This window comes from Gymnoscopelus braueri, assembly GCF_963280865.1.
Source record: "Gymnoscopelus braueri genome assembly, chromosome: 22".
NCBI lineage: Eukaryota > Metazoa > Chordata > Actinopteri > Myctophiformes > Myctophidae > Gymnoscopelus > Gymnoscopelus braueri.
In genome coordinates, this window is record NC_137624.1 from 43,359,732 (window position 1) to 43,372,914 (window position 13,183).

Below are 13,183 nucleotides of genomic sequence, written 5' to 3' on the forward strand. Positions count from 1 at the left end.
CCACTCTTCCTTAGTGCCCACTCCTCTTGTACCCGGCACACACAGGCCTCTCTCTCTGAACTCAAACCCACCTTTCTTGAACTCCTCCAGCATGGCGTCCAGCCGCGTGTCGTGGAAGACGAAGTGCACGGGGTGGTTGTAGAACTTGGTGATGGTCTTCAGCGTGGTGCAGTCGTCGGGGTCCACGAACGCCAGGTCCTTCACGTACAGGACGTCCACGATGTTGCTGCGCTCGTCGTCGTACACGGGGATGCGCGTGTAGCCGCTCTCCATGATCTCAGAGATGGTCTTGAAGTCCAGCACGGCGTCCACCTGGATCATGAAGCAGTCGGTGAGCGCCGTCATCACGTCCTCCACCGTCTTGTTGCGGAGCTCCAGGGCCCCTTGGGTTTTAAGGGATGAAAGCGATCGATTCATTCGTTAATTGATAGTTGATAACCTTATCGACCGATTAATCGATTCATTGATAAGCAGCGTTTTTTTAGGACCAAAAGGAACATTCTTGTCCGAAACCGAAAATGAGTGCAGAAACATAATTGCCTTGATGTATATAACATTAACGAGCGTCAACGAGCATCAGCTGGACACCAATCTGGGAACCCATCGCCAAATAAAAAGGAAAAACAGCGCCCTCTGCTGTTTTTTACTTATTCATTTGGCTCTGGGCGGAGCTGAACGGACGTCCCGTGTGCAGGGAAACCGGGGTTTTGGTCTGCCTTCAGCCTTTCACTTCCGGTGGTGCGACTATGTTTTCATTCCCACTAACAATATTTCTACACGGAACACTAACACCACTTCTCCCAGAGAACCTGGATGGTTTTGGTTATAAGCCCACTTGTTTCTATGATGAAAGAGCAAGTTAAAATGTTACTAACTTTCCGTGGTTTTGTCGGCTTCGAGGACGCTGTTGTTAAATGAGTTTCGGTTTGTTTCCAGTGGGGAACGAACGGCACACGCGTAAATCCCGCCCACTACATTTGATTGGGTAAAGCGCGGCCTGCTTCCTGATCTGATGGCACGCCACCAGTGTGCACGGGTTGTCAACACGGCTACCGACAGATTCAAACGCAGAGCAGAATCTGTTCTTGAGAGATTAGCTGGACACAGATACAAACTCCTCCCCTCTGCAGTGCTCTATGAAGTCTCATTTCTCTCCAAAAGCCCTTGAATATATGATGGTATATGATTAACTCTTTGATTGCCATGGACGCGTAGACGCGTCCGTTGGCAGTGGCACTTGGTCCACAGTGCCATGGACGCGTTCGATGTGTTGGGGGCTTTTCAGTGGGTTTCCACCAGATGGGGATGTTGGCTAGCTTATGAATGATGCTTTCACTGCCAGATGACGACAGACCCGGAATTGACCCAGAAGTTTATAAAAAAATCGTCTTGTTTAGTTCCTGTTTATTTCCTGAGGGGAAATCCCTATATCTCCGTTCCTCTTGCTTTACGGCCAAAACGAGGCATTTTCAACAGGCCACAGCTGTGCAATGGATTATCACGCGCGGATACTGTCTTTTTTTCCCCTGTGACTCCTGAGATCCGCGTGCGACCGTGCGTGTAATGCGGCGATCTCCGTGCGTACAGCGATCACGGAAGATATTCCATGATTGTTCAAAGCTAGGTAAAAACACTCGTTTTTTGCTGGCACTGGGGTGACACTATTACACTTTTACTCTGGCAGTTAAGTGACATCATTGCCCAAATTAGTAAAAGTGCTTGGGAAGCGAGATACAGCCTTTTTCAGTTATAAGTTAAACAAGGAGTGGATGGAGCTGCAAATCTTCAGATACTGATATCTTGGGTTCTTTCTTTTTTTTTTTTTTTTTTTTGAGTTTTTTTCTTTTTTTTTAAACACGTGAAACACGTTAATGGCACTCAATGACTTAACACAATAACCGCCAAGGTAAACATCGTTTGTTATCCCCTTGCCAGCGTAATTACCTTCATCCGATGATATTTGAAACGCTGTGGAGGCGACATTGTATTCCAAAAAAACAAAAAAGGCGGAGGGAAGGGGTTAGCGGAGGGATCTGTGTATTCAGACGAACCACAACATTCCAACCGCGATCCGCCATTTTGGGGCTGGGGCTCGCTGAAAACAGTGGTTTTCAATGCAAAAAACAGCAACTGAGTTACAGCTGTTTTTCTGAAAATCCCATAGTCAGGGCGTTTTTTGGAATGATGTCACATCCACATGCTTCTTCTCTGATTGACGATGGATCATCCCAGAGCTGTGTTACCGTGCCTAAAACAGCGTGCCTAATTTTTTTCATAGATCGCATTTATGCGCGTTGGCGGGCAAGTGCGCTATTTAATAGAACGACTTTATGCGTGTATGGCAGGAAATGAGTTAACACATTGGGTGCCAGAGGTTTATTAAAATATTATACGTTGAGTGCCTGGATTTTTAACCATTTTTGAACCTTTTTCAAGTAGTCACAAAATATTTTCAGTGATCACCGTCCTCACAGTGATCCCCTCATTACACACATAGAGGTCTCGTACAATCGGGGGAAAACAATTAAAAACATTCGGTCCATAGTTGCAGCCAGCTGAAAATAGTTAAAAATACATTGTAAAAAAAAAAAGTACACAGGAGCCGAGATACAGGTTTTTGAAGTCATAAGTTAACCAGGAAGTGGATTGGAGTCTAAATCTTTGAAAAATTATATCTCCTGGTGCTTTTTTTTTTCATTTTTTTTTTCAAAAACAGTATATATACGGTTTTGGCACCCAGTGTGTTAATTGAAACTCGATAAATGGAGTAAATTCTTAACGGCAGTTGATGGATTCTAGATGAACCGTTAACGGTCCCTCACCTTGGATCATGGCCATCTCCTCCTTGACCAGGTCGTTGTAGGGCTCGGTGACCTTCAGCATGCCCACCAGCCTCTCCCGGTTGTAGACGGTGCCGATCTCCTGGCCCAGCAGCACGTCCAGCAGCTTGCTGACGGGGTAGGACAGCGGGAAGGTGAGCAGCATGAAGAACTTGGTCACCATCACGGTGTTGGCGCCCACGGCCAGGCCGTGGCGCGAGCACAGCGCCTGGGGGATGATCTCGCCGAAGATGACGATGCCCACGGTGGAGGCCACCACGGCCGCCAGCCCGGAGCCCACCACCTCGTCCAGCAGGATGGTGAGCGTGGTGTTCACCAGGACGTTACCTGTGTGGACAAGTGGTGGAGAAAAGTACTCAAATGTTTTACTTAGGTAAAAGTATCAATACTGCAATATAGAAGTACTCTTACAGTACGATACAAGTAGAAGTCCGGAATTCAAAATTTACTTGAGTGAAAGTACAAAAGTATTGGCATCAAAATGTACTTAAAGTACCAAAAGTAAAAGTACTAAAATGTTTGAAAATAGCCGATCTACAAGCTCACAACGCGTCGCGATGCGACGCGTTGTGAGCTTGTAGATCGGCTATTTTCAAATAGCCTAGGTATAAAATAGGCGTAAAATAGTTAAAGGTAGGGTAAGTGATTTGCAATTATTCAAATAATTGCAAAATGGATCTATGTTCTGATAGTGCTCGTTACTATAGAGTGTCCTGTCCATATAAGGAGTCTCCATGTCTCTCCAGCTCTTTATAAAACAGAAAATGCATTTTCGTTTCAGTTTCAGTTTCGTTTTGAATTTTATCCAGTCAGGATAGAGAACTCAATCAGGATATAGATTAAACAAGTGGAATTGGAAGTGATGACACTAAGAAATGAGTAGACAAAATTGGAACTGGAACACTATACAAATTAAGCTTAAAAATGGGTACTTTCTCCTGATTGGCTGAGATTTTGACACCTACCGAAAAATGTATGTTCTGTTTATTAAAGAGCTGGAGAGACAGGGAGACATCTGTTACTGAAAAAACACTCTATAGCAATGATTACTATCAGAATATAGTATTTTAACCTTTTAACAAAATACTTTTTGTTTTAACCAAATAATATCACTTACCCTACCTTTAAGTAAAAGTATCAATACTGCAATATAGAAGTACCGGTACTCCGTTACAAGTAAAAGTCCGGAATTCAAAATTTACTAGAGTGAAAGTACAAAAGTATTGGCATCAAAATGTACTTAAAGTAACAAAAGTAAAAGTACTAAAATGTTTGAAAATAGCAGATCTACAAGCTCACAACGTGTCGCGATGCGACGCGTTGTGAGCTTGTAAATCGGCTATTTTCAAATAGCCTAGGTATAAAATAGGCGTAAAATAGTTAATGTATGTTTCATAACATAATAATTTGTATCTGCAAAGTAACTAGTAACTAAAGTTTTCAAATAATTGTAGTGGAGTAAAAGTACAATATTTCCCTCTGAGATGTAGTGGAGTAGAAGTAAAAGTATACTTAATTGGAAAGTAAGTAAAAAGTACCTAAAGATTGTACTTAAAGGGTGTTTCACTTTCAAAAAAACTTTGGGTCATTTTATCATCTACTCAGGCCTTTGTGAACCCCCCAGACAGTTTTTAAGTTGCTTGATTAATTATTTAGATATTTGATATGCATTTTATCAGACACGCCCCCTTCCTATACAAACCCATTGTAACTTCAAACTCCATTTTAACCATGTTAGTTTTTTATTACTTTTTTCATTTATTTTTAATATTTTTTTGGAAAATGAAAAAAATAATACAATAAAAAATTTAAATAAAATAAATGAAAAAAGTTATCGGAAAAACACGGCCCCCTCACGCATTAGGAGGGCAGGGTGAGTCACCAGAACCAAGGACGGGTGTTTTTGATGAATCTAACATGGTTAAAATGGAGTTTGAAGTTACAATGGGTTTGTATAGGAAGGGGGCGTGTCTGATAAAATGAATATCAAATATCGAAATAATTAATCAAGCAACTTAAAAACTGTCTGGGGGGTTCACAAAGGCCTGAGTAGATGATAAAATGACCAAAAGTTTTTTTGAAAGCGCCAAATTTATTTATGGAATTTTGGCTCTGAGTGCCACAGCCAAAATTCATTGTAAAAAAAAAAGTGCTTAGGAGCCGAGATACAGCCTTTTTCAGTAAGAAGTTAAACAAAGAGTGAATGGAGCAGCAAATCTTCAAATCATCATATCTTGGGTTCTGAACATTTTTTTTTTAACGTCTTAGACGTTCTGTGTTACTCAGGGCTTATATTAGCGGACGTCTTAGACGTCCAGTGGCACTGAATGAGTTAAGTACAGAACTTGAGTAAATGTACTTAGTTACTTTGCACCACTGCCTGTGGAGCCAGAAGAATCAACAACCATCCTGATTGGCTAAGATTGGCTTCCAAAGTTTGCAGGAGTGGCCCGTTTAGTACAAAATGCCATCATGAACGCAGCATCTGATTTTCGTGAAGTTTTGCACGCATGTCCCCACTAGGCCAAGGAAGAATGCCACAGAATCCAGGGGGAAAAATATGTTGATTGTATGACCTACAGTTCAAGAGTTATTGGCCAAAACGTGAATCTGCCTGTTACAGCGCCACCATGAGGCTGATTTGAAAAATGGTATGGTGGCATTTCTTCCTTGGCCTAGTGGGCATGTGTGTACAAAGTTTCACGGAAATCGGATGCTACGTTCATGATTTGAGGCATTTTGAACAAAACGGGCCACTCCTGCAAACTTTGGAAGCCAATCTTAGCCAATCAGGATGGAATATGAAAGATCCGACAAATCTGTCTCAATCACATGACGAAAACATTTACATCAATTATTTTAAGCCTGGAACAAAGCCATCCAGCCTTCCGGTGAATCATGACCATAAAACATTTGATTCTGTGTCAAAGAATAGTTTAATATTTAATTATATTAATTTAAAAATGATATCATATAAATAGCATTTTTTGTGTTTTTTAATATTTTTGGCTTCTAAACATGCATTAATGGTAAATGGTGCATTTATATAGCACTTTACATAGATTGTGCATTACATTCACACCAATCTGGGAACCCATCGCCAAATAAAAAGGAAAAACAGCGCCCTCTGCTGTTTTTTACTCTTTCACATGGCTCTGGGGGGAGCTAAATGGAGCACCCGTGCGCAAGGAAACCGGGGGTTTTGGTCTGCCCTCAGCACTCCACTTCCGGTGGTGTGCTTATGTTTTCATTCCCACTAACAATATTTCTACACGGAACACTAACACCACTTCTCCCAGAGAACATGGATGGTTTTGGTTATAAGCCCACTTGTTTCTATGATGAAAGAGCAAGTTAAAATGTGAATATCTTTCCGTGGTTTTGTCTGCTCCGAGGACGCTATTGTTAAATGAGTTTCGGTTTGTTTTCAATGGGAAGCGAGAGCAGACAGTAAATCCCGCCCACTACATTTGATTGGGTAAAGCGCGGCCTGCTTCCTGATCTGAAGGCACGCCCACTTGTAGGCCAGTGCGTACACGTTATGACGAACCCCCCCCGACAGATTCAAGCGGAGAGCAGAATCTGTTCTTGAGAGATTACTTTCACACATTCACAGCTAGGGATGGGTATTGGCAAGAATCTCACGATACGATACGTATCACGATACTTGGGTCACGATACGATTATATCACGATATATTGCGATACGATACATATTGCCATATATCCACAGGCCACTCTACACCTTAGCCACTGCCGCCCCGGATTGATTCTGTTGCTAGTTTGACCACTTAAAATACTCTTTAATCTTAAAATAACTAATAGCCAAAAATAGCAGATCTACTGTACAAGCTCACAACACACCGCACTGCGACGCGTTGTGAGCTTGTACAGTAGATCTGCTATTTTTGGTGTTCGACATCCAAATGACTGAAATCAGGGATAGTTCACCCACCAAAATGACTTTTATTCTATCGATTACACAACCCATGGAGACATGAATTCATGGAGATTTCTTTTGTTTTTGTCTCATTCCTGTTTTTTCCAGTTTGATGACCGGCGGGCGCTGTCTCCGGTAGGAGACTCAAAGAGTCAACTGTGAGTCTCCTACCCGGAGACATTAGCATCTTTCCGCCGGTCATCAAATTATTGGCTCAGGAATGCGACAAAAACAAAAAAAAATCTCCATGAATTAATGGCTTCATGGGGTGTGTAATTGATAGAAAATAAGTAATTTTCTTTAACCCATTAAGATCTGGAACTGTGTCATTTTTAGATTTGAGCTAAAAAGCATTATTTTACACTTTGGGCTATTCAAAAATAGCAGATCTACAAGCTCATAGCGCGGCACCGAGTGCCGCGCTATGAGCTTGTAGATCTGCTATTTTTGAAAAATCTGGAAAATGTGTGCAAATCTTTGAATATATATATTTTTAAAACGAACATTTTTAACTCAAAACTTTGCTTCTGGGGGGTCCCTGGAACAAAATATTTTGATGGGGGTCCGCGGCCAAATACATATAATTTTGGGGGTCCTTGACATGAAAAAGATTGAGCACCACGGATATAGAAACATACGTTTTTCAGAAAACTGTTGGGATTTAGGAGACACGTAGAATCGGCTTCAGGTCTCAATGGGTTTAATCGATGCCTTACCTAGAAGCAGGGAACACAGCAGGTAGTTCCCCTTGCTGCGGATGGGCTCTATCTTGCGGGCGTACTTCCGCTCCTTGTCCGTGCCACAGCTCTGCACCACCCTCAGCTCCATGGGGTCCAGGGCCATGAGGCCCAGGTTCAGGCCGCTGAACATGCCCGACAGCACCAGCAGCACCGTGATGAGGACGACCTGCATCCACAGCGGCAGGAAGGAGCCCTTCTCCTCCACCACCAGCACCCGGCCGTGGCTGCCCTCCATCAGCACCCAGCGGCTGCCGTCCTGGCTCAGCGCGCACAGCGCGTACTCCTTCCGCTCCTCGCTCTTGCGCAGCGGCTTGACGTAGACGCTGAGGAGCCCCGAGGTCCCCCGGCCCGTGATGTTGGTCATGGCGCTCCCCGACACCACGTTGATGTCCTTGGTGAAGTCGGCACAAGTCCTGTTGGCGCCGGCGTCCGTCGCGACGCCGTTGTTGCCGTTGTTGTTGTTGTTGTCGCCGCTGGTGGCCCCGCCCCCCTCCTCTTCCTCTGCCTCCTTGCCCTCCCCCTCCCCCTCCTCCTCCTCCTCGCTGAGCTCGGTGAAGCGGATCTGTGTCCAGGTGTCCGGGTTCAGGTTCAGCCCGTAGAAGCGCATCTCCACCGTGCTCTCCTCCGTCACCTGGGTGCACGTAGGAGGAGGACGTGAGACAACGGGCCTCTGGCACAGACACTAGGGGTGGGACGATATGGGTACCTCACGATACGATATATATCACGATATTAGGCCCACGATAACAATATATATCACGATATTCGACGATGTTCGATATATTGCGATATCACGATATTCGATATATATTGCAAGACATTTCACCAACGATATATCACGATATCTGAAAATATCGATATATTGCGATATCACGATATATTGCATGAAAATTCACCAACAATATATCACGATAGTCCTTGTATTCAATTCATAAACACATAAAATAGCACCAAACAGTTCTAAATCATCATTACACAAATACAGAGTAGGAAAAACAACGTATCACAAACTTAAAAAAATAATAAAAAAAAAAAAAATCTCGATATTTTTCGGCAGGATATCGATTATTTATCGTGGGAGAAAGTATCGCGATATATCGATATATCGTCCCACCCCTAACAGACACCTATTATTTAATGGTAACTAGATTCTACCAAGCCCCGCCCTGCCTCCCTTTGCGATTGGCTAAATGCAAAAAACGAGATTCTGCACCTGGTCCGGTGGCGCATAGATATAGAAACCTAGATACCTCATTGGCCTCTGCAGTTCATTGGAGCGACTGGTATCTCAATGCAAGGCTCTTCCGCAGGGCTGTTTGACTACTGGCCAATCACATCGCGTTGACTACTGGCCAATCACAGCGCGTCTAACTGACTAGTTGCTGCGCGGCTGCCTCTTAAGAAAAGACCCACCCCACCTGCCTCTGATTGGCCTACCGACAACCGCAGACATTATTATTTTTTTGCCGATAAAGTATAGTTTTGGACCGCGGCGGAGGCGATCCGCCTTGAGCCACGAGAGGCACCACCTCTCGAGCGAGCCAAAGCGGCTCAGCGCCGTGCTGAGTTATGTACCGATAGGCACAGAATCGTGAATCATGTTTTTGGGGTGAGCGTTTGCCCCTAGTGCCACTCAAAGTGACTACTGGCCAATCACGGCGCATCTTTTCCGGGACTTGTCAGAATCTGGTTGTATAAAGATATCACCCCAGCAGGTACAATGACTAAACCTTAACAGGATTCTAGAGAGAAGCTGTTTTGCTTTTTGCATGCCCCGCTAAAGTCCTATAGATTGACTCAGGGGTCTTCAACAGGGGGTCCTCAGAGTTACTAAAAGGGGGGCCGCCAAATCTTTGTGTGATAGGAACCTTTTTTTTACATTAACCACTTGAACCCTAGCATCCCTACTCTGAGGGGAACACTAGCCGAAAATAGCAGATCTACAAGCTCACATCGGCTATTTTCGGCAGGTTGAATGTCTGAAAAATACACATGAACATGGATCCAACACAACACACTACACAATGATAGTGCTGTCAAACAAGTCTATGAAGCTATCTAATCTATGAAATCTATGAAAAGGTTGAATCTGCGACACAATTTTATACAATATGTTGTGGGGGGTCCCTGCTTCATCTGTCTCTCAGCTAAGGGGTCCTTGGGCTGAAAAACCTTGAAGACCCCTGGATTAACTGATGGGATAAACATGCACTCAAAGGCAAGGCATTATTATCAGGGGCGGCCTTTCCTATGTTTCACCCGTTTCAATTGAAACGGGCCCCGAACCTCAGGGGGCCCCCGAATTTTCTTGAAAAAAAAAAAAAGAATTTTTCTTTTAGATTTTTTTATTTTTTTTTCTAAATAAATTTTAGATTTTTTTTCAAATGTTATTATTATTATTTTATAAAATAAACTGTTTTTATATTATATTATTTATTATAATATATTATTATTATATATAATAATATATAATATATATAATAATATATATTATATATATACTTATTATATATAATAATATATAATATATATAATATATATTATTTATTATATATTATTTTATATAATATTTATAAAAAAAACATTTAAAAAAATTCTGGGGCTGGGGGGGTGCATAGGGGGCCACATATTAGCTCTTGAAACGGGCCCCCAGATCACTAAGGCCGCCCCTGATTATTATGATGATCTACAAAGTGAATGTTTAGTAGGACTTTTGGGGCTCTGTTATTGACATGACTAAGCAATGACTAAGCAAAAGTTAATAACAGCAACAATTTTCTCTGGCTTAGGGACCCCCTATAAAGCTCTTAGGGACCCCCTATAAAGCTCTTAGGGACACCCTATAAAGCTCTTAGGGACCCCCTATGAGCTCTTGGGCCCAAGACCATATAGGACCACAATGGAAACAAGTCCCCAGGGCTTCTTGTGTTATTATGCTTTAATATCTTACCGTACCACCTGCTGTTTACATGTATGACTAATAAAAGTATTCAATCAATCAAAGTGTGGTATTGCACCCCTAGTTGTATGACACACACACACACACACACACACCACCGAGTGCCGCGCTAGTATGAACTTGTAGATCTGCTATTTTATCGAGAAAATGTGTGCAAATTAATATATTTATATTATTTTAAAGCGAACATTTTAAACTCAAATCTTTGCTTCTGGGGGTTCCCTGGAACAAAATATTATATACGTTTTTTCAGAATACTGTTGGGATTTGGAAGACATTTGTAGAATCGGCTTCAGGCCTTAAAGGGTTAAAGAGATAGTTCACCCAAAAAAATGACTTCCATCTCTATGGATTAGTCATCCCATGGAGATGTGAATTCATGGATATTTCTTAGTTTTTGTCGCATTCCTAAAAGCCAATAATTTGACGACCATCGGACCAGTAGGTTATGAAACAGAGCTACTGTACTGTCCCAAATAAAATAAAACAATTAAAGAGATAAATAGAAAGAATCATAATTAATAAGTAATAATGAATAATTAGTAATATTACATAAAAGAATCAATAAGGAAGCATGAATAAACAATAATACATGAAAATAAATAAATGTATGTGAAAAGAATCTAATCGTGTCTGAATGTCAGGATGTTCTGTGTGAAGAAACACCCACACACAGCAACACCCCCACCACACTACATGACACCACACACACACACACACACACACACACACACACACACACACACACACACACACACACACACACACACACACACACACACACACAGCACACACTGACAGCACACACACACTGACAGCACACACTGACAGCACACACACGCATCCAGGCTCATGATGTACTATACACGCACACACGCACGCACACACGCACAAACACTGACAGCACACACACGCATCCAGGCTCATGATGTACACACGCACACACACGCACACACACACACGCACACGCACACACACACGCACGCACGCACACACACGCACACGCACGCACGCACACACACGCACACACGCACACGCACGCACACACACACACACACACACACACACACACACACCGCTACACCTACCTGGATGACACCGTCCTCAGTGGTCCCGGCCGTCTTGTCGCTCCTCTCCAGCCTCATCCCGAGCACCAGGCTGCGGCCCCCCCCCGCGGACCCCCCGGACCCCCCCGCGGGGCCCCCGGACCCCCCGGCCCCGCGGCCCCACGCCGCCTCCCCGCGGACCCCTCCTCCGACCACCAGGCTCCATAGGAACACAGTGAGGGGCAGAACGCTGTAGCCTGGCTGCTGTCCGCTGCATTCTGTCGCCATGTTTGTTTCTACTCTGTGTGCGCATGAGCCGCGACCTGAGTGGTGGAGGCGAGGCGTGACGTCATGCAGGCCCCGCCCCTTTATGAGGGCTTGGTGGTTACCGTTATACCAACCATCACACACTGACACCTGTGTGTGTGTGTGTGTGTGTGTGTGCGTGTGTGTGTGTGTGTGTGTGTGCGTGCGTGCGTGCGTGCGTGCGTGCGTGCGTGCGTGCGTGCGTGCATGTGTGTGCGCGCGGTCCGTGCATCATGAGCCTGTTTGCGTGCGTGCGTGCGTGTGTGTGTGTGCGCACGCGTGGGTGTGCGTGTGTGCTACTGAATAGTAGGTAGTGACTTGTGAGCATCACATTATGTTTTGCTGACACAGCTAGTGGGTTACATAATACTGCTGACTATAGAGAGTTTACCCTGGAGACAAAGATATATCTATCTATCTATCTATCTATCTATCTATCTATCTATCTATCTATCTATCTATCTATCTATCTATCTATCTATCTATCTATCTATCTATCTATCTGTCTGTCTATCTGTCTATCTATCTATCTATCTATCTATCTATCTATCTGTCTATCTATCTGTCTGTCTGTCTGTCTGTCTGTCTATCTGTCTATCTATCTATCTATCTATCTATCTATCTATCTATCTATCTATCTATGACATGCAGTGAATAACCTACATAGTGTCTGCATTAAGGGTTAAATAACTGTAGTAGAATGACTGGTAACTAAATATCAAGTTGCTATAGAAATGGGATTTGTTTACACAGGAGTCGGTCCCTTGGGTATTGTAGTCTTTTGTTATAAATGGCCTTACCTGCAGGACACACTGTATATCCTACAACTCATATACACTGAACACAGACACAACAGCAACTCATAAACAGACTGGTCTTTTTTTCATTTGGTGTGAATCACTACAGTAACTGTGACCGTTTCAACACAGGCAGGAGTGACGAGGACTGTGAGGCAACAGCAGTAGAGATTATGACATCCATGATTTCACTGTTTGTTTTGGCAGACTGTCGTTTTTGGGCGTCTGCCAAAACAAACGGTGAAAGCACCAGGAAAACACAGGGCAAAGTTACATACTATCCTACTATGCCTTTAAATAAACACTGAGGGTTTGTAGATAGTGGCCCCTGAGATGAAAAACATTGAAATCAAATGGGGGTCCATGGTCTAATAATGCATCAAATGGGGGTCCATGGTCTAATAATGCATCAAATGGGGGTCCATGGTCTAATAATGCATCAAATGGGGGTCCATGGTCTAATAATGCATCTCAAACTGGGTGCCCTTGAAGTGGGATCTTTTTTTTTTCAACATCAATTTTTTGTGCATCATTCCAGGGAACCTGATGGGCAGCA

The 13,183-nt window shown here is 43.4% G+C and overlaps 1 protein-coding gene across 1 annotated transcript in view; it reads right to left on the reverse strand.

Annotated features, from left to right (window-relative positions):
• The window catches only part of LOC308079057 (metal transporter CNNM4), a gene marked incomplete at both ends in the record, with an annotated part of 74,544 nt that extends 62,732 nt beyond the window's left edge, over positions 1–11,812 (reverse strand). Inside the window, 5 exons of the mRNA XM_080420393.1 lie at positions 72–383; positions 2,823–3,167; positions 7,496–7,932; positions 8,068–8,150; positions 11,567–11,812. Of these exons, the coding sequence (XP_080276519.1) occupies positions 72–383; positions 2,823–3,167; positions 7,496–7,932; positions 8,068–8,150; positions 11,567–11,812 (1,423 nt within the window). The remainder of the gene's footprint in view (positions 1–71; positions 384–2,822; positions 3,168–7,495; positions 7,933–8,067; positions 8,151–11,566) is intronic.
• Between the last annotated feature and the right edge of the window lie 1,371 nt (positions 11,813–13,183).